This window comes from Miscanthus floridulus, chromosome 6 (assembly GCF_019320115.1).
Source record: "Miscanthus floridulus cultivar M001 chromosome 6, ASM1932011v1, whole genome shotgun sequence".
In the NCBI taxonomy this organism is placed as follows: domain Eukaryota; kingdom Viridiplantae; phylum Streptophyta; class Magnoliopsida; order Poales; family Poaceae; genus Miscanthus; species Miscanthus floridulus.
The window spans coordinates 141704621-141725049 of NC_089585.1; the positions used below are offsets into that span (position 1 = coordinate 141704621).

Consider the following 20429-nt stretch of genomic DNA (forward strand, 5'->3'; position numbering starts at 1 on the left):
TAATAATTACTGCTGCATTCAGCAATCTTGCCTCTATCCATCTCGGAGTCTCCCCATGCAAGTTCCAACGATGCATTCTTTTGACAATCTGTCTGGCTGTACCTGTGACAGTTCCATATCCATACAAACATTTTTTTTCTTCGCGCAAACTCTGGCAAAAGATCCTCCACATTGTCAGATATTCACAGGGATTCGCACAAAAGGAGGCTAGCAAAAGAGGAGATCAAATACATGCCAAAAAAAAAAAACCTGGAGATACATCTGAAACGCAGAGCTGTTCGGTTGATAATACAGTATCATGTAGTAACATTAACTGAACTTTTCCAATAGACAACTTGCTTCCCTGAACTACAAACCAAGGGTGACTAAACCGAGTCAACAAACGGGACAGGTGTACTATAGGAATAGCTGCCATTTCTCATATGAACATGTCTCCGTAGTTGGTAGTATGATTATACATGCTTTGACAGAGTAACATTGCTTAATCTTTACACAAAAGGGTGAAAAAGAAGAAGAAAGGGACAAGAAAAGAAAAAGAAAAATAAAACGAAAAAGAAAAAAGATCAATCTCAGATTACAATTGCATCCCATGATGCCGCCGCTAGTGTACATTTCAAGACCAGAGACGAGATGTTGCCCATCCTCCTCTCCATCAGCCTGCACCTTCCAGATAGAATCCTTCAACGCGCAGCAGCATCAGGCCGCGCAGAGACGCACGCCTAGGTAACTAATTCTGGCCATCGTCTCGCGAAGAAATGCGACGAGGAAGAAACAGACTACGGGTGAAGAGGCCCACCGGCTATGATCCACTCCCAGCTTGGTTACTGAATGGCAACCGGTCGGAGCCCCTCTCAGCTTGGTTACTGAATGGCAACCGGTCAGATCCCCTCTCAACGGCGTCCCTCCACAACCGATACCGAATCCCGAGCTTGTCATATGATACCGGCCAGTTCCAGATGTTGGCGCCGTTGATCATTCGCTCTTGCTGACCAAGAACAAGCCGTAGGTCCTCGTTCAAGACCTGCACAATGATCATCCAGGAGTAGCACGATCAGATATTAGAGATTTCAAGAATATTTTGTGAATCAATTCCAGCTGCATTCTGGCTTACTTTAGAATCAGTATTCAGAGAGGTACTTTTAATTCAGTATTTCCTTGGTCGTATTGATTGATATCTTATAGATAACAATGGTCAATAAACTTAACCACCGTTAAGCGCAAGCTCAGCAAAATTAGCAAAGTAGTTGTCAAGAGCATGGAACTTGCCTTCTCTGCGAAATGTGACCACAGCAGGTGCATGAGTGGTACGTGCTTGAGCCATGGAGCAAAGTCTAGCGACATCCGGTACAGCAGCCTAGTTTTATTCCTAGAGGAGGGCAAGCAAACATGGAGTTGGTGGAGATGTGTAGAACATTGCTGGGTGCTCTTCCCTTCTAGCTTTCCAGGCTTTGAGATGCCAATGGTCGATAAGACCATGCACGGTGGTCGGAACTCCATGTCGATCGGGTAAGGATCCCAGTACCCTTGGAGCCCAGATGCAGGCGTTAAAAACTTCACCAAACTGACAGAAATAACACAATATCAGCATGTTGATTTGCACAAATAATATCACCATGGTTATGAAAGTGTATATTCGTCAGTCAGTCTTCACAAGTGAGATGCAAGGTATATAATACCTTGGAACACTCCAACCCTTGGCAAAGGTGGATGTATGTGTAAAAGGAGCATGAGCCAGGTCCAACAGATTATCCAGGAGGAGTCCATGTTCAACTGGCAGTTCCATCACTATCTGTGGATGATCAGAAGAACACACCGTTACAATATAATACATCTGTGCCATAATAAAATCGCTGCATCATAGGAGGATTTCCCTTTACCTCTGCATGAATCGTAAATCCTGAAGGAGGCAGCAGAGAAGGGATTGTAGCCTTTGGTGGGTCATCCCCAGGCCAAATCCAAACCATTCCTTCCTGCTCAAAGCAGGGCAATGACTGGATGCGCACGTTGAGCATCTTCGTTGATGGCATTTTTTCACATTTCCCATCAGTCGAGTACTCCCAACCTGGAGATCATTATAAATCCTAGATGTTAATTATGCATCATCCTTGCTTTTTTTTATATTTTTGTTGAAACAATATCACAAAAGAGCAATAAGAATGTCGAAAAAATAAATTTCCTCCTTTGTCACGGCATTTTTCAACTACTTTTAAGGTTGCAGAACTAAATGTGCAGGATCCAATACATCGACCTTTTAAGAGAAAAAATTGTGGTTTATAAGCATGAGAATCTAATTGTCACTACTAAATACTAATTCAGTTATTCAGACAGTGACCCCGAGAATCTCTGAACTAATTCAGACAGTACGAGACTTTCTGTTCTTACCATGGTAGGGGCACTGGATTCTACCCTCGTTTACTGAACCAAGATGCAGCGGGCAAGCCCTGTGAGCACATGTGTTCTGAACACACCCAGGCCTTCCATCTTTTCCTCGGAATATCACCCACTGCTCCTCGAAACAATCTATCGGCACCTAAGAATGCACATATGAATAGCTCATCAAGTAAGCACACACGATTCAGCAACTCCCAACTCTGACTCTGTAATGGCTTTGAGACATTCAGTGGTTTAGTTTACCATGGTGTCATCTTTCAGATCACTGGAGAAGGCAACTGGGTACCAGAAGTTCTTCAGGCTGGGATTGTACGGCTTCACTGGGCCGGACACGTTAAGACTCCGATGTGGCTGTTTCTTGGCTCGGACATGGGCGGTGGACGATGTGCTTGGAACCAGGGAAGTGGGCTCGGCTGTGGACGTACTGGAGGCTCCATCCGGTGGCAATAGCCTGTCGTTCACCAGGGTCTCCATATGCGCTAGCTTGTCAAGCGCAGATGAGACTCTAGCTTCCGATAGATGGACCTGCATCAGACATGTAAAACAAGCATCAGGTTAGGTTCCATGTGGTGGTATTGGTATTCCGTAATCCCGTATTGAAGGGTTTCCTGATGGCTTGTTCTGGTATGGTAGCATACCTGATTGTGAGCTTTTTCCAGCTCCTGCTGCAGCTCGGCAAGCTCTTTCCTCAAGGTTCCGATCGACTTGAACTCCCTCGCTAAGGGGTTGAGGACCTCCACCACCTGCATTTCAGTTGCAGCAATGCACCATGGCACAGAGTCTGTGTCAGTTCCTCACTACATCGATGGCTGAACATCTGATAGCATTCATTCAGCAAGTGAACTGAACTGAACTGAAACAAAGGTTGTGTTTCTCTGAACTTCGCATTGCTGAAACTGAACTGAACTGAACTGAATTTGGTACCTTGTTGTGGAGAACCATGATGGTGAGGAGATCCTGGCGCGCCCTCCAGTCGCAGTACTGGATGTCGAATCGGACCACCTCGAGGGCCTCGTTCACGTCCAGGAACTTGCCCTTCTTGATGGGGCACCTCGGCCCGGGGTCATCCACGTGGAACAGGGCCTCCAGGTTGTTGCTCTTGGCAAACTCAGCTCCGTCTTCCCTGAGCACGGCGTACACCTTGATTCCGCCATAGCGGCCAACGCCCTGCACAGCCATAGCATCATCGTCGTCGTCAGAACTAAGAGCTACCCTGGGTTACTGTCCGATTCCCACAAATCTAGTGCTGAAGCTGCTGGGGAGAAAGCTCAGCGATGAGCAGAGATAGGCCTCAGTATCCAACAGATTGCCAATTCCAAAAAAATTGACGCAAACGAATGAAGGAGATAAGAACCCAGTGAGAAGCAGGACTCATTCGGAACTTAAAATCGATTCGCACAGGAAAAGTCTTTGCACTATTGCGGCATCAGTCAGGACCGTTCGGCTTAGCTCAGAAGCCGGCCTGTGTGGGCTTCTTTTTTCCAGCCAAAATAATATTTTTCTCAGACACTCATAATAATTTAGCTTTATCTTATTTTTTCAGCTAATTTCAGCCAAACAACGTGAGTCTCAGAGAAGAACAAACAGGGAAGAAACGGAAGACGGTAACGAGGAAGAGGGAGAAAGAACCAACCTTTCTGGAGAAGCAGGCGATGGAGGGCTTAATGAGCAGGTGCGGCACCAAAGACAGCGAAGACACCGTGTTCATGGAGAAGGCCGCCGGCGCCGCCACTGCCGCCGCTACCGCCGCCGCCGAAGTTTTGAGCAGGGTGAATCCAATCCAAGAGAAAAGAAAAACGAAAATCGGGAAAAAGAAGCTGCTTGTGTCTAATTTTTTCTCGAAAAATGAAATCTGGCGTCTGAAGTTGACCTGTCGATAAGAGGCCGGAGGTTCTCGCGATCTCCATGAGCCTCACACGCGCCGCCACGTGTGATCCGGCGCGAGGCTCGAGCTCCGACGTGGCGGCCTCGAGCACCAAGGGTTGCGCGGTCGGAATTTTGCACCCACAAATCTACCGCAAATAGTGGCGGGACCCGGGTTGGAAAACTCATACGGAACCTTTAACTTTGTGAGAATATGAGATTAGGTTAGTGTTAGGGCCCAAACGGTATGGTGAAGGCAAATTTGACACCGCGCATTCTAATAAGCGCTTCATAAGGCCATGTTTGTATACTATATGAATTATTGGAGTTTTATATCAGTATTTTTCAGGATTTGGAATGAATTGAATTGGCTAGATTCCGATTTGAATCAAAACTACATGAACTACTCCCCCTATTTCAAATTAAGACGTTTTGACTTTATGTTTAGATTATAGTAGAAACTATGTATCTAGAAAAACCAAAACGTCTTATAATTTAAAATGAATGAAGTATGTCTTTAGGTGCACATGAATTTTCTTTCTAGGAATCAAATTCAGAAGCTTTTTTCTTTATATTCAACACAAACGATCACGTTTGGGACATAATGGCTGGCTACGCAAATACTTATGGCCTTAGGTGTCAGAAACTGGGCACCAGGAATGTTGCGTTGTTTGGGAAAATTCAATGTGTACTTAACCACACAACCCCTAAATCTGCAAGGGGTCATGGTGTATTGTTGGGTGCGACATTCATAAGATAACACACTTTTTTCTGGCGTTATGCTATGCCAATGGCGAACACCCCATACAAAAGCGGTAAGAACGAAAGGAGGCAAAAAAAAGGATGATGGCTGCGGGGACATGCACAAAGGCAGCGTTGGATGTGCTCCGCGACGTTGGAAAATCACTCGACGTGGAAATCACTCGATGGGTAGTATGTCTTAATAGGGTCGCACACGATCATAAAGATGGACTGAACTTTCCCTTTTTTCCACTTATAGAAAAAGTCACGTAGTTTTAGAGTATGTTTGGCATATGTCTAGTAAAAGTTTCAGCAGGGCAACTACATCAAACATCCTAAGAGGAGCCATTTTTTTCCTTGCACAGAATAAGAGCCAAAGCCGGAGCTGTCTTTTTATATATGGAATCAGAGCTACAATTTATGGCTACGACTCCTCCCAAATAGTATCAGAGGAGTAGCCATGTCGAACTGTCATTTAGTTATTATTGACTGCATTCAATCGAATTTGGATATTTGAATTCCATGCGACCCAAGCAATTCAAGAGCCTGTTTGGATTCTCATGTCACAAGTTTAGTCTACTAAAGTAGCCACTAAAGGTTGGGGTTTCCCTGCTGACTTCGGTCAAAAATATTTGGTGAGACAGTAACTTTAGACAGCACTTTAAACCTTTCATTTGTAGCCTCAAGAGCTAAAGTGATCTAAATTTTAATTACTGGCTAAACTTTAGAATATAGGGGGGTGGGTTTCAAAATAGGGCTTAAGATGAATTTGAATTATTTGTTCGTTAAAACTTTATTAATGGACAGTGAATTCCAGAGGACCGTAGGGACTGAATTGCAAAAGAGGGTCTGGCAGCGTAGCGATAGATCAGGCCCAGCGCGGGGATAAGAGGCCGGTTGCGTGTTCGTTGGGATGTGCTGACGTGGCAACAGGTTGGCAGCGTGGAAGATACATGTAGGTATGTGGTGATTTTTTTTATTTTTAACACTTTTTTAAAATTTTAAATCTAACGCTGTTAATTTTTTTCTCCAAAACTAACACTTTTGGCCACGTCTATTTCTCTGGCGCGGCGAAATACTTGTGCTGCACCATACATGGTGGCGCGTGCGAGAGGGATGACGTGGCGACGACCGGGGCGTTGATCGGTGACGTAGCAGGGTCTGCCGCGCCATCCCTCACGGCGCGGCAGGAGAGGCCAGGAGAAGTCGACGTCTACGAGGCCACTCGGTCAGCGCCCCGGTCGTCGTCACGTCATCCCTCTTGTCACGCTACCATGCATGGCGCGGCACAGATATTTCGCCGCGCCAGGGAAATAGGTGCGGTCAAAAGTGTTAGTTTTGAAAAAAAAAATTAAACAGTGTTAGATTTAAAATTAGTTCAAAAAGTGTTAAAAATAAAAAAAAATCTATGTGGTGAGATATTTTTTGGCTTTTCCGGTCGATAGTTTCTGGCGCGCCAGCGTAGGCGAGCGCTCTCAGTTTCGTCAGCCTTCCGTGCCCCGTGTAGAAGAATCTCAGACGCTCCCGCGACCATACTGGGATGGGCCTTCGTTCATTCGTTCCTAGTCCTATGGAATCGAGTTCCCAGCCCGCGAGCGATTCGGCACCTCATATCGGGCCGAGCGGAACGCCGAACGAAAGGCCCGGAGTGAACAGAGCATGCAGTTGAGCTAAGCCCAACCAAGGTCCACCATATAAAAAAAAAACTGATGTATCTTTTTTTTTTTCCCCGAAGTCAGCGAGGAACCCAACCTATTTTTTATTTTTTTATTCTACACCGGTTTAAATTCACTCCCACATGGAGTCGAACACAGGCCTGGATGCTACCCAGGTGCTCTAACCACTAGGGTAGATACCCTTTGGCAACGCCTTCATGTACTAGTCGTTTCCCTACTCCCTCCGTCTCATAATAAGTACACTTCTAGAATTTAAAATTTATCTCAAAATAAGTGTACATCTAGATAAGACAAACTTATTTATTTGTCTTTTTCTACTTTCTCCATTTTTAAGGCGCAATGATTATACCTTTATATGTAATTTCTCACAAACCCTGATCTCCTTGAGACGTCCACAATTGTGCTAGCTACGTAGGTAGCTTACATGGAGGTGAGACACAAAAACAAATACTATTTTATATATTTTTATTTTTCTATATACTATTAGACCTACATGTTTCTCTCTCAAACTCTTGGACTATATAAAATAGATCAACTATTTGTTCGTCGCGAGCTACGCGGATACTTCAAGAGGGGTTCGTATCTTGTATCCGACACGTATCGGATATGGATACGGCTCGGATACGTATCCAATCCGTACTGGGGCCTTGTTTAGATTGGGGTTAGGAATCAGTATTTGGCACTGTAGCACTTTCGTTTGTATTTGACAATTATTGTCCAATCATGGCCTAACTAGGCTTAAAAGATTCGTCTCGTAATTTACAATCAAACTGTGTAATTAGTTATTTTTTTATCTACATTTAATACTCCATATATGTGTCCAAAGATTTGATGTGATGGAGAGAGAGTGAAAAAAACTTGCAATCTAAACAAGGCCTGGAAAATATTGGATACGTATTCACTCAGATACGTGTGTCGGACACGTATGGACCAAATTAGATACGGCCTCTGAAGTCCCAACGTCGTGCGTGAGTGCGTGACGTAGCGGCCAGCGCTTCGTCGGTTCCTCCCCAATCCCCATCGTATTGATATTGAGGACGCCTCGATGCTTGCAACTCAGGCTGTCAGGCAAGACACTCGACGCTCAGGCTGTCAGGCAAGACACACAGTACAATATATGTTCTCTGATCTATTTTTTTCTTGTCTAATCTTTGTTGGCACGAGTAGATGGACCCATGTGATGATTGTTGAGTTATTTATATATGAATTATTGTTTTTATAAATATACTAGCCGTATCCCCGTGTCACTCTTTTTTAGCGAATTGCGTATCCGATACGTATCGTATCCGATACTCGTATCCATATCTTGGCAACGTAGGTCGCTAGTGACTACTCTCTTTTCCTACTTTTTTTCTGTCCATATCAGAATAGCTAGCAAAATAGCTACATATTGGGGGACGCTCTTACCTAAACTCTAGAAGTGTACTTATTTTAGGACCGATGGAGTACTTGTTTTTGATCGGCGTTCATGTTTTGGATCCGGTGTTGGTATATTTTAAACGCACATAGATAAATCTGTAAGCGTACGGATACCGTTGTAGTTTTCACCCAAAAATATTCCAGAGTATCGTATTTATCCACAGGGAAACAATGGTTAAAGAAGTTGATAATTCACCATCATGTATCTACTAACTATTATACTAACTAAACTAAAGTAGGGGTAAATGTTGTTTATGATAAGAGTTATGAATAATGACTCTCACTTAAGAGAATTACATAATAAATGAGTAGTCTAGCTAAGTTGAGAGGACAACGGGTGAGTTCAATGTTCATAAATACTTCTCTATTACTTTGGTTCTATAGGGTATAACTAATCATGGGTAAATATAGCGATCATACACAATAACATTTTGAATCAACAATACATTTCCAACTCTCGAGGGGATGAGAAATCGTAGTTGGGGGAAGGCTGCCTAAGCTTTACGAACATCAATCCTAACATGGTGGATTACAACGGCTGTCACCCCTAGGGCTGCCACAACTAACTATAAAATTGAGCGCAATCTCAAGTAACCTATAGTCTAGACACCATATTTATACTACAGATTACTGCTCTAGTAATCATGAGTTAGGACTGCCTTGGTTATCACTTTCTACTCAAGAAACCATCCATAGAAACCATGGGTTAGAACTGCCTTACATGTTATGTTAAATTAAAACATATTAAAAAACGAAAAAGGTAGAGGAAACAAAACTATAAAACCAAAAAAACTATAAGCTTGCCATTGGGGGAGATTAATGGATGATAGTTTTCTTTGCCCAATGGATAACCAGGGCAAACTCATACACCTGAACCTTGCATAGCATGACTTTTCCGGTGGCGGCGCGGAGGGAGCGCCCTTGCGTCGCCCTCAGTAGTCACTACGTTGGACACACGCAGTTTCTCTCTTTACCTAAACGACTAATTCCAAGGAAGAAAAAAAAAATCAGCCGCATTCTTGTGCACTAAAGTTTACAGTTGTAAAGTAATTACAGGTCTAAAAAAATGCCAGCTACCCAAACAGGGCCTTATGGTCCAAATGCTCCAGCATATTAAAAAAAAAAACTCGGCATACGGTGGGCAGACAGCCCCCGCAACTTTGTGTTTAAGGAAGAAGACCTTCTCACGCAGGCCGAGAAAACCCCCCAAACACCGTGTCTCGCCCTTACACAGGGGCCCGTTACCCTGTGAGTGGGCCGGTCTGTTGCCTGTGCTTTGGGAAACTCAAGACAGGCGAGGGGATTTTTTTAATGGGTACCAGAAATTCTGCCCTCGTCGGGCCTTGAACTCCGGTCGGCAGGTTGAGGCCTCAAGCCTCACCGCCTGACCAGTCGAGCCGAAGCTCGTCTCCCATGCTCCAGCATATTAACACAGCGATTTCCATATAAAATGTAGATTTGAACAACTCTAGAGTCTGGGCACTGGGCAGGCTATAGATTGCTTCAATCTAAAGCCAATACGATGCAAATATTATTATTTTGAGAAAGAGCAGTGCAAGAATTAAATTGCAAGAACTAAGGGTACAGAAGTTGGCGCTGCCAAGTAAGCAGCAGAGTGCTTTATATATATAATATAAGCAATAAATTAAATACAATGAAGAGATAATGACCCTATTGGTCTGGACATTATGGTCTCTGGTCCTACAAACTAGGATACGACTAAGCCCTTGTTTAGTTTCTCTGTCAAAACTTTACATTCTATCACATCGAATATTTGGACATATGCATAGAGTATTAAATATAGACTAAAAAATAACTAATTGCACAGATTACGACTACTTAGCGAGATGAATCTTTTAAGCCTAATTAGTCCATGATTTGACAACAAAGCGCTATAGTAACACACGTGCTACTGAACGGATTAATTAGGCTTAATAAATTCGTCTCGCGGTTTATTGACGGATTCTGTAATTTGTTTTTTTATTAGTATCCGAACACCCCATACGACATCCCATGTAACATCTATTGTGACACCCCAAAACTTTACACCCTGGATCTAAACACCACCTACCTCCTTAACTGACAGCATAACAGCCGCTGATACTGACCAAAGGAAGACTCAAACTGAAAGAAACTGAAACAAAAGGACTCGAGCCAAACCAGCACGTGGTTGGTTTTACAGTAACAGATGTTGCAAGCTTCATCCACACCTTCATCACAGGGCACACAACTGTAAGACTGCAATTGCATGCTTTTCTCCTGAGAAGCTCACGTGTTGACTCGGTTTCAGAGAAAGAAATTTGAGCTTGGCCTGACAACATAATTTCCAAATCCACTGGATAACCAGGTGGACTTGCGAATAACTGATCATTATTCATTACTCCATATGCTTTGACTCAGGAGAACTGTAATAACCCCATATGAACATCCACATCGTTATCACCGCAAATTGATATTTTGGAGTAGACCTTCTATCTGCTGCCACTCAGTGAAGGGTTGCATCGATGGTGGTAATTGAAAGAATTGCTGTGGCACCAAGGATGCACACCTTGTACAGGGTTACCCTCTTACTTTTGGCAAAAAAATACAGCTCTGCGAGGTACCCTTTGTATAAGTATCAACAAGCTTCAAAATGTCCCTTCCACCAGAACCCTTGGATGTTGCACCAGGGAGTTTGCCATTGGTGTAGTAATTCTGCCAGATAAGATTTACCGAGTGTAGGTCATGACTGTCAAGCAAGCTGTCTGCAATAATTTCCAGCCCAAGGGGCATCATTTTCATTGTCGCTCAGACCAGCACAGTAGGCATCAATGCGAGCAAAATAATTGTGCAGGAATTCCACAAGACCAGTATCCCTGTCGGAATAAAAAAAAAGGTAGTCCACGCTCAGAGTTGGCCCAAAATCCCACTCATGATCAATTGCACCAATCTCGTAGCACTGCCCACCAATGCAAAGATCATGAGTGTGATCTACAGGATCAGAAGCAGGGTGATCGATTTTGTATTCATGCATCAGGCATGTGTGGCAGTTATCTGCGTTATGCACAAGAAGGGTTAGCCATGTATAGACTGTATATATATTTATGATAACTTGAACGACCAGGAAGATAAACAAAATGCAGGCTTCAACAGAAAGCATCTGCTTCATTTCAGCAAATCATGTATTCTAGTTCAGCATGCCAGTTTTGATAAATTAGAATCGCACAAGAAATTCAAGTTTCGGACTTCCGGGGGTAATAGGCTAATCATCAGTTCAGAAATTTTGTTGTGAAACAACTGTGCCAAAACTTCTAGTGAAGACAAAAAATACTAGTCGCAAGATACTCAGGTTACCAGATATGCAGCTTAAACCCCACAAGATCAAGTGAGGGGTTACTAAATTTATGGCAGCAATTAGAATCCAAACTATACATCTTGCAATAAGGGTCACAGAAGTGACTGGTTCCACTAATGAAAACACTCTTCGCAAGTAAAGGGAAGCAAAAGCATTTTAAAAGGAACAAATCAATAAGTTCCACTACCAAGGTGTCAAAAGAATTATGTAACATATTTCTGGGAAATGTTTTGGTATGAGAAAATCTGCAATAATCTGAGGCAGTGTCTATTTGAACAGTTCTTAAGAAAAGGCTACAGATCAAAACAGCAAATATGGCAGCATATGCAGTCCTTAAGTTCAAAAGAAAAAAAAATGGAGAGAGCATTGAGATTTGACAGTACCAACATCCGGTGGTGAAGGTTCAACCAGGCAGCAAATGGAGATATTCTCTTCACGAAAGTTGTGGTGAAAAGGTGCTTCAGCAAAGAAAAATAGGCAACATCCCAGTCCTGCACCAGAACTAGAGCTATGATCCTCCTTTCGCTGCACCATGAAATTGATATGGCAATATTTGTTGAAGCGCTCATCATCCAGTAAGCTATCACCATATATGGTATGAAGCTCATAGTGTAGCCCAGTTTCGCTGGTAAACTTGCAAAGTGCGGCATCTGCTATCTCAAGCAACCCATTACACCATTTTGTGGCACCTCTCTTATTGTCAGAGATGAACTGGCTGACCTTTGGGCTCGCATCTGGCGGAGAAAGGTGTGAGGACAGTTCACTAGGTAGAGGCGACGGATGTCGAGGCTGCGCTTGCTGGCTAGCAAACGGGAGACATCAGGCTCCACATCAGGAAGCACTGATGACGCAAAGAGCGCAAAGGCAGCAGGGTTGGGATGCCTTGCTGCCACAGCAGCCATCTGAAAGGCAGCAGCTTTGACAACCTCTCGCTCCGTGGAGCGCAGAACTGATGGTTTGGCACACGGAACAGAGGCAGAGCCAGCGGAGGCGGAGGCAAGTTCAAAGGTCTGTTAAGAAAAACAAGATACATATTTTTAAAACCAAACAAGATCTGTTAAGAAAAACAAGGCCGTACGAGCGTGAAAGGTCCACCGCAAGAGTTAGCCAAGCGTGCGAACGGAAGCCAAGCAAAGAATTCCAAATCCCCACGCCGAGTCGCCGATCCGCCCCTCTCTACGGCTCTACCCCACCTCGCCGCCGGCCAGCCAGGCCTCTCCTCCCGAATCCCGATCCATCACCATTCACCCAGCCGCCGCCGGCCATCCGCGAGGAGGGGCCATGGACGCAGGCAGGAAGAAGAAGTGGGTGGCCTGGGCGGTGGCGGCCGCCATCTTCGTCGTCCTCATGCTCGTCACGCCCGCCATCCCGCAGGACGAGGCCTACCACGACTTCGCCGACCAGCGCACCCTCTTCCTAGGTACTGTACCCTCTACCCGCCACCACCATCCTCCGTGCCTCAATTTGCCCGCCCCCCCGTCCGCGCCTTAGTGCCTACTATAGTATGCCTAGCTTAGCTAGGAATTGAATTCCCAGTGGGCTCTGCCCTACCGATTTTGTTTCTTCGATTCATACTAAATGGAATCTCTACCTACGGATGAACTTGAGTTCAAAAGGGGAAACAAACTTGGTTAATTGGCGTGACCCTCGCTTGTTGTCATACTGCACGGTGCGTTTGATGGTTAATTGGCCACTACGTTCAGAAATTCAGAATTGTATCATGTTATTTTGATGCTACTGGCTAATTGAATCGGTAGCTGGATCAAATGCTTGTACGCTCTAGTCGATACTGATGGTACAGATAATCGACAGATGGCATGGACATGCTGCCATACTGAGTTTATATATTTATCTAAACAACATATTGCCATGCTGAAATTTGGTGTCACCCTTTCGATCTAACCCTTCATCTCTGCTGCAGGGATTCCTAACACCTTGAATGTGATCTCAAACATCCCCTTCTTTTTTGTTGGCGTCACGGGGCTCATCTTGTGCCACTACAAAAACTATTTCAGGCTAAGGTGCTGAACACCTGCTCATGCATGTTTCACTCCTGTTCTGAGTCACAGACTCAAAGCACTCTGACAGTAATCTTGCTGCCAGCTCGCAGGGGGAGCTCTGGAGTTGGACACTGTTCTTTGCCGGCGTCACTGCTGTTGGATTTGGTTCTTCCTATTACCATCTCAACCCAAATGATGCCACGCTAGTTTGGGACAGACTGCCAGTGAGTCTTTTTTTTTCCTCGCTCTACCTTATGTTTGCCTTATGTTCCATGGAGTCCCATAGTTTCTACTTGTGTTTAGTTCTAAGGAGTCCCATAGTTTCGGTGTGTGCAATGTACCACAATCATGGGAATTTTGGCAACGAAATCATGGAGAGGCCAACTGTCTTTTATTTCACTACTCAACTAGGATCAGTTACCTGATATTCCTCAACATACTAAGGGCCTGTTTGGATCCTCTCCTCTAAACTTTAGAGCTAAAGCTCCAAACATGTGGTGTAAAGTTAGCTCTAAACTTTAGCCCACCTCACATTAGAGCTTTAGACATCAAAAGTCATCTTACATTTTTATCATTACTCATGTTCTAGTTTCCCCCCCTGAACGAACCATCACCAGATCATGCCAATTTCTATTAACAAAATAAAGAAAGAACAGGTTTAGGTACAAGGACCTAAAAAGCAAGGGAAAAAACCTGCACAGTAACAAAACAGAGATAGAAGAAAGCCAAAGGAGATGTTCTAGATTTTTTAACATGGTGAAGGTTGACATAATTGTTTTCTTTTTCTAGATGACGATTGCTTTCACTTCTGTCATGGCTATATTCATCATTGAAAGGGTTGATGAGAGAGCAGGTGCAAAGTCCCTTGCACCACTTGTGATTACTGGTGCCTTGAGCATCATGTATTGGAGGCAAGTTTTTCCTATGTTTTCAAATATTCTTCCCTCAGAGAATATATATATATATATATATATATATATATATATACACACACACACACACACACACACACATACGGTAAGGCTATTCTATAGCTGGCTACAGAATAACTTATTCTATGGCCACCTTGATTTACGATAATGTTTGTACCAATTTACGATAATGACAATACACATTTACGATACATGGGTTACTATAATTCAAGATGATACTTACCATAATGCTATAGTAAATCACTTATGAGGGAGTTACCATAATCTCGTAAATTAGTATAGTAATTATCGTAACTCAAAGTGGCCACAGAATAACTTATTCTGTGGCCAACTATAGAACAGTAGATCTCTCTCTCTATATATATATATTGCTTTCAACCCCCTCAATTTTCACTGTCTATCCTCTATGCAGACACTTTGATGATCTTCGCCCGTATGCAGTGGTTCAGTTTGTTCCATGCATTGCTTTACCTGTGATGGCTATAGTAATTCCACCGATGTATACACATTCAAGCTACTGGTTGTGGGCAGCAGGTTTGTGAGCGTTTCTCAATGCCACTGTGATGTTTGTTCTTTTGGTCTATTGGAATTTGGACATTAATTTAAGAAAAGCTTAGGACTTACATTCAGATGGAGTAGAACGTGTATTTGCAACTTATTGAATTCTTCAATTGCACAGGCTCTCAGCAGCGGGAGTTTTTCTATCCCCACTTATCGTATATGATTTATCATTGACAAAATAATTCATGTCTTCTTTTTTCCCCCAACAAAAAAAATGATGTTTCCTGGATTTTGGTGCAACAGCAGCTGCCCACTCTAACGGATCTGTATTACTAACTGCTAGGAATTTCTTGGAAGCAAAATTTACCATTGATCCAAGTTATGCAATCTGGATTGTTCTGATTTGTCAAACAATTAATCTCAGGATTTTACCTCCTTGCTAAAGTGGAAGAGGCTGCCGACAAACCTATCTATAACTGGACTCTTCAGATTGTTAGTGGTCATACTCTTAAGCATCTATGTGCTGCGATGGTACCGGTCTTCTTGGCTCTCATGCTAGCTAAAAGGACTATTGAACCAGAAAGGTGAGCTTCTAGACTGCTTGTTGAAGAACAAACGTTGTTCGGTCCATCAATAAGAATGTACATGCTTTTTTTTTTGGTTGCATCCATCTTGGGTTGCTCTCGTAGGATTCACGACAACTTACTGCATTGAGTACGCTGTGGATATGCATAAATTGTCGTATTTAAATGACTGCATCTATATATGTGGTTTTTTTTTACTGTCGAAATTTTGTGGCATGCAGGGTAAGCTTGCTCCAGAAGTGGAAGATCAGTTGGGTTACAGTGAGAGAGAGGCGTTCCAAAGACAGCAGCACAGTTGATGTGGATTGCAACTACGCTGCTGTTTCAAATACTACATCTGAACAGTAAACATGCATCTAGCTAACATGCTGCGCACGTGTACGAGTGTATGGGAGAAAAGCAGGGCACGTCTGAAACATCAAGAAACCCAAGCTGTTGAGTTTTATCACTTGTGCTGCTAGTCAGAGTCGCTGATAAAGCTGTGGGTGCAGACAAATCTTGTACATAGCAATAGAAGCAGCATAAGTATCGGAAGCAATTATTTATTTCATCAGTCGTTCCATTTTTTTTATTTTTTATTTTTTGCGTTGGGATCAAGATGCATGATATAGTTCTGTACTCGATCGATCTATGAACATGAAGAGCGAGATTATATTGCTCCTGAAACAACGAACACACACTTGCCAGCAAATCGGCATCTCCCATACCCATACTGAGGGGTTAAAGTGCTGTTGAAGCCTAAAAGAAAGAGTCCTGTCCTGCAGTGCATGTGCATCGCAGACATCCGGCGGGTTGCTCACCTTGTGCCGTGAGCCTTTCTCATTAGTAATCTGAGTATCTTGTGGCTGATATTTTTGTCTTCATTGGAAGTTTTGTGTACATGGTATTAAAGCAGATGTTTTATGATTATTAAGCATTTATTTTGCTGTACGTATGTCTGTTCAAGTTATCATAAGTATATCCTACGTGCCTAGCTAATCCTTCTTGTGCATAGTGCAGAAAACTGCCACGCATGCCTGATATATAATCACAAAATCAATCACCCTAGTGCTGATCCTGTAGATCACACGTACTCATGATCTTGGCTTCGGTGGGCAGTGCTACGAGATTGGTGCAATTTGATCATGAGCAGAGTTTCGGGCCAACTCTGAGCGTCGACTACCTTTCAGTTTATTAGATTATATAATCATAACATTTTTGTTATTCAGAGAAAGAACTCTAGCCACTCAGGCAAAAGCAGGCATAAATAAGTATTTGAGACAAGAAAGGCTCAGCATGTCGGTATACTCGTTGCACAACGAGAAGCCGTCCGTGTCTACATCTTCCTTCATCAAGACTCAGCAGATAGACAAACAACGGAGTTATATTTATCAGAGGACGTCGACTGGATCTCGATATTGTCAATTAGCCTGACCTTTCCGAACCACGCCGCAACACAAATTACACAAGGCCGGTCTATCCTCTCCACAGGCACCAATCTTTCTTGCTCCACAATCTGCATTGACAACAAGTAAACGTCGACTTTGAATTGAATCAATAAATATGGAATCACTTGATCATCATCGATATATGCTTTACCTAACAGAATAGCCTAATCAAAACAGGTAGAAGTAGTCATCATATCAGGTAAGCACTGGGTTCTCATCATAACAAAAAAAGGGTAGGTTTAGTTGTACTGAATTCTCCTGTCATTTGGAGGCAATAAATTTGCAACATGTCAGTCATGCATATTTCAGCAGTTTCCCCTCCCCAGGGGGAACCCAGCACCACTACACTACTAAAAGAAACACAGTACGATGAAAAACCTATGATCGGTGAGATAGCAGAAAACTCAATCGCTAATGGAATAGCTACGAAACGTAGTATTGCTCAGGAGCAGCACAGAGACATAGTACAACATATTACCTCAACATAGTCAACCTGGCCACCAGCTTCAGCAAGTGTCTGCACTATTTGATCTTTTATATGTTGGCTATGATTGCTTCCACTGAGGGCGGCGGTTCTAGCATCCACCAGTGATCTACTAATTGATAATGCCTAATGAAGGAATGACCACAGTTAACAGCCAGGTTTCTTGTGAGAAGGAACAAAGATATTTACAAAAAATTGATTTACTACATTCCTCGTATGTTGTACCTCCGCAGGTAATCCATATATGCAGCAAAATTATTAACAGACAAATCAAATTGTTAAGTTGTAAAAGGGGGGGGGGGGGGGGGGGGGGGGGGGGGGGGGGGGGGGGAAGAAACGAACTGTTAAATTCTAACAATGAAACAAGAAAGCTACCATCATCTTCTGATCTATAGCATGGAAGGTACACCACAGCGAGGGGTAATATATAGTACATGTGAAAATCAGCATAATGAGTAACAGTTCGAAAATTATGGTTTCTTCTAGAAATTTTACATGCAGTCGACTACCACACTATACTATAGACCAAAATCATCATGTTTGCATTTGCAGATTAACTCTCATTCTTCCCTCCTGTCTAGTTCTATGAGCTGACTTAAGATTGCTGTGATGATAAACTGACAATTAAATCCCATTCTTCCCTTCTTATCTAGTTATATGAACTGCCTTAAGATTGCTGTGATGATAAATTGTCCATAACTTGGGTCGAAGCAAAACCCTTGCAACAGCAAGGCAATTTACTAGTTGTCTAACTTATTTCTGCAGCTCTTTACGTAGATTCAACAAACACTTCTAACAGAGTATAGTTTAAAACCATGCCTACTGCAGGTAAGCTGCTGCATGAGTCCAACCTGATTAAATTAAACACTGAAGAAACTGCACTATAATTTTTTTCTTCAAAATACTTAAAACTCACCTCTCTATTTTATGGTGACTGTTGTACAACATATTAAAAAAAAGGTTCATTGCAAAAACAAAATGCAACTTCCAGTAAAAGACAGACCTTCTCCCTATCCTCCTCTGACAGATTTACATTGCGAGAGCTCATGGCAAGACCATCAGCTTCTCGCACTATTTCCGAACCAACTATCTGTATGGCAAAATCGAGATCACGAACCTGAAAACAGCAAGAGCTTGTATCAGTAACACAAAGCAAATAAACTTGATCTGAGATAAATAGGTAAGACACATTACATGGGGCTAGAGTTGAAGTGAACATGAAAACAGAAAACAAGCAAAGTTGGCTTCTAAAGAGACATCCCGTGACAACTTTTTTGTTTTCTTTTAGGGGGACTGGTGCCAGGTTTTCAGCTTGGTGAAAGCAGCAATAAACCAGAGGTCTAGAGCAAAAGTAATTGTCTGAATGGTTGATGGTCTAAGGCCTATTTGGCTTCAATTTGCCATGGCTGTCTTTTTCTGCAGATATGTACTTGAACTATTGAAATTTGACAATTGCTGATTGTAAACAGAAGAAATTATGTTTGTGTATCGATGTCAAAGTTGTTACCATCCGGCAGATGAGGCACCACTGTTGATAATCCTTTTTCCCGAACACAGCAACGTCCGGCTCCACGATGTTGAACAGCTTGGCGACCACAGTGGCCACGCCGCGGAAGAAGACGGGCCTGCTGCTCCCGCACAGCCCCTTCTCCAGCTGCTCCACCTGAACCCACGTCTCGTGTGCATGCCCACCGGCATCCTCCAGGCACGACACCGCGCCCCCGGACACGCCGGCCGCAGAGGGGCGGTCAGCGCTACCGCGGACGTAGAGGTCTGGGGGGCAGAAGACTGCGGCAACGACCCCGGTGGCGGCCAGCTTGCGGAGGTCACTGGCGAAGTCGGAGGGGTAGGTGGCAAGGTCCTCGGTGGGGGCGAACTGGCTGGGGTTGACGTAGATGGAGACCACGACGGCGACAGGGCCGGCGGAGGCCGCCACGGCCGCGGAGACGAGCGAGAGGTGACCCTCATGGAGGAAGCCCATTGTGGGGACTAAAGCGACAACCTTTCCCTCCACGCGGCGGCGGCGTGACCATGCGTGCATCGCCGCCTTGTCGCGGATCACCTCCGGCTCATGTACTGCCGCCGCCACCATGGGTCAAACTGGAATCAGATGCACAGACTCTGAATTTCTAGCAGCAATAACAGCCACTGAGTTCTACCAACAACACTATGGCCTACACTACGTTGATTATGAGCTATGAGCTACAAAAAAATGATATGAAATGCACACGCAGGTGATACGTTGACAGCATCCCCATCAGGGTGTTCTGCAACTACCAGAAGAGCTACGGCGTCTTGGTGGAGGCGTGCTCACCTCGGCAGCTTGGTGGAGGACGGACGGAGTCTGGAGGGAGGCGTGATCCAGGCGAACGGCGGGATCTCAGAGAGCGGCGGCGTCCTGGAGCCTTGCTGGCTGCCGGCGGCCGGCGGGAGCCTCTGGAGATCCGGCGTGCCGGAGCTCTGGAGCCTTGCGGTGGGGTGGGGTGCGGTCGTGGAGGCCAGATCCGGCAGGGACCTGCCCGCCGCCGGCGGATCTGGGCCAGGGGAGGCGCTGAGGGTGGAGGGAGGCGGCGGCGGTGCTGCACCCGCGGACCAGGATTGAGTAACTTTGCCTCTGGTGACTTAGCTCTCATCTCATCCCTCCATTTCACATCCAACAGCTCGTACTGATCCAAAGCAAAATTTTCAGGACTTGTCGTTTCGTCTTCTGCTGACTCCGGTGGGTTGGAGCAGCGTCCGGAGCCTTGCGGACGAAGAAGCAAAGCTGAATCGAAGCACGTCGGCCCGACGATTCAGACAGTCGTCGTCGTCCCCTGTCGGCAGCACGAAAAACGCACTCACCTTCTGAGCCGCGCCGCCCAATGCAAGCCACGGCGGCAGAAACGGCAGCTCGGCGAACGTGCAGTTTCGTCCACAGCCGCGGCAAATACGGCGCCCTTCGGCCCGACAAAGTGCCCGTCAACAGTGAGTCCGGCGATGGCCGGAATGGCAAGCATGGTCACCGCGGTGGCGAAGTAGCGCGGCCTGGCGACGACCCACCTTGGCAAGCCTTCGGCAGCAGCAGCCCGGAAATAGTT

General features: G+C 44.5%; 3 protein-coding genes and 1 pseudogene across 5 annotated transcripts; 1 reads left to right on the forward strand and 3 right to left on the reverse strand.

Moving 5' to 3' along the window:
- Positions 1-392: 392 nt before the first annotated feature.
- On the reverse strand, positions 393-4254 carry LOC136457158 (chlorophyllide a oxygenase, chloroplastic). Of its 2 annotated transcripts, none has more exons than XM_066457203.1 (9): positions 4025-4254; positions 3316-3558; positions 3030-3134; positions 2635-2916; positions 2383-2530; positions 1878-2062; positions 1677-1789; positions 1267-1561; positions 393-1021 (listed from the first exon to the last, which is right to left on the reverse strand). In XM_066457203.1, the coding sequence occupies exons 1-9, from the start codon at positions 4097-4099 to the stop codon at positions 800-802; spliced, it is 1668 nt and encodes a 555-aa protein (XP_066313300.1). In that variant the 5' UTR covers positions 4100-4254; the 3' UTR covers positions 393-799. The 2 variants fall into 2 exon arrangements, with proteins under 2 accessions (XP_066313300.1, XP_066313301.1); XM_066457204.1 differs by having other exon boundaries at positions 3316-3643; positions 4025-4162.
- A 6000-nt stretch (positions 4255-10254) lies between these two features.
- On the reverse strand, positions 10255-12690 carry LOC136461394 (uncharacterized; annotated as a pseudogene).
- LOC136457169 (uncharacterized) lies at positions 12418-16371 on the forward strand. Its single transcript, XM_066457214.1, has 7 exons — positions 12418-12844; positions 13346-13445; positions 13528-13648; positions 14214-14335; positions 14769-14890; positions 15282-15441; positions 15663-16371. The coding sequence occupies exons 1-7, from the start codon at positions 12706-12708 to the stop codon at positions 15787-15789; spliced, it is 891 nt and encodes a 296-aa protein (XP_066313311.1). The 5' UTR covers positions 12418-12705; the 3' UTR covers positions 15790-16371.
- Positions 16372-16575: 204 nt separating this feature from the next.
- On the reverse strand, positions 16576-20131 carry LOC136457168 (pantoate--beta-alanine ligase-like). Of its 2 annotated transcripts, none has more exons than XM_066457213.1 (5): positions 19667-20131; positions 18860-19428; positions 18356-18469; positions 17347-17478; positions 16576-16936 (listed from the first exon to the last, which is right to left on the reverse strand). In XM_066457213.1, the coding sequence occupies exons 1-5, from the start codon at positions 19983-19985 to the stop codon at positions 16772-16774; spliced, it is 1299 nt and encodes a 432-aa protein (XP_066313310.1). In that variant the 5' UTR covers positions 19986-20131; the 3' UTR covers positions 16576-16771. The 2 variants fall into 2 exon arrangements, with proteins under 2 accessions (XP_066313310.1, XP_066313309.1); XM_066457212.1 differs by having other exon boundaries at positions 18860-19452; positions 19667-19806.
- Between the last annotated feature and the right edge of the window lie 298 nt (positions 20132-20429).

Coding starts and splice junctions, on each gene's coding strand:
- LOC136457158 (XM_066457203.1), bottom strand. CDS start 4,099: ATGAACACGGTGTCTTCGCTGTCTTTGGTGCCGCACCTGCTCATTAAG. Junction 3,559..4,024: donor TCGCCTGCTTCTCCAGAAAG/GTTGGTTCTTTC, acceptor ATGGCTGTGCAG/GGCGTTGGCCGCTATGGCGG. Junction 2,917..3,029: donor TGGAAAAAGCTCACAATCAG/GTATGCTACCAT, acceptor TGTCTGATGCAG/GTCCATCTATCGGAAGCTAG.
- LOC136457169 (XM_066457214.1), top strand. CDS start 12,706: ATGGACGCAGGCAGGAAGAAGAAGTGGGTGGCCTGGGCGGTGGCGGCC. Junction 13,649..14,213: donor TAGTTTGGGACAGACTGCCA/GTGAGTCTTTTT, acceptor TTCTTTTTCTAG/ATGACGATTGCTTTCACTTC. Junction 15,442..15,662: donor AGGACTATTGAACCAGAAAG/GTGAGCTTCTAG, acceptor TGTGGCATGCAG/GGTAAGCTTGCTCCAGAAGT.
- LOC136457168 (XM_066457213.1), bottom strand. CDS start 19,985: ATGAGAGCTAAGTCACCAGAGGCAAAGTTACTCAATCCTGGTCCGCGG. Junction 19,429..19,666: donor TCCTCCACCAAGCTGCCGAG/GTGAGCACGCCT, acceptor TGGCGGCGGCAG/TACATGAGCCGGAGGTGATC. Junction 16,937..17,346: donor GCCAGGTTGACTATGTTGAG/GTAATATGTTGT, acceptor TTGTCAATGCAG/ATTGTGGAGCAAGAAAGATT.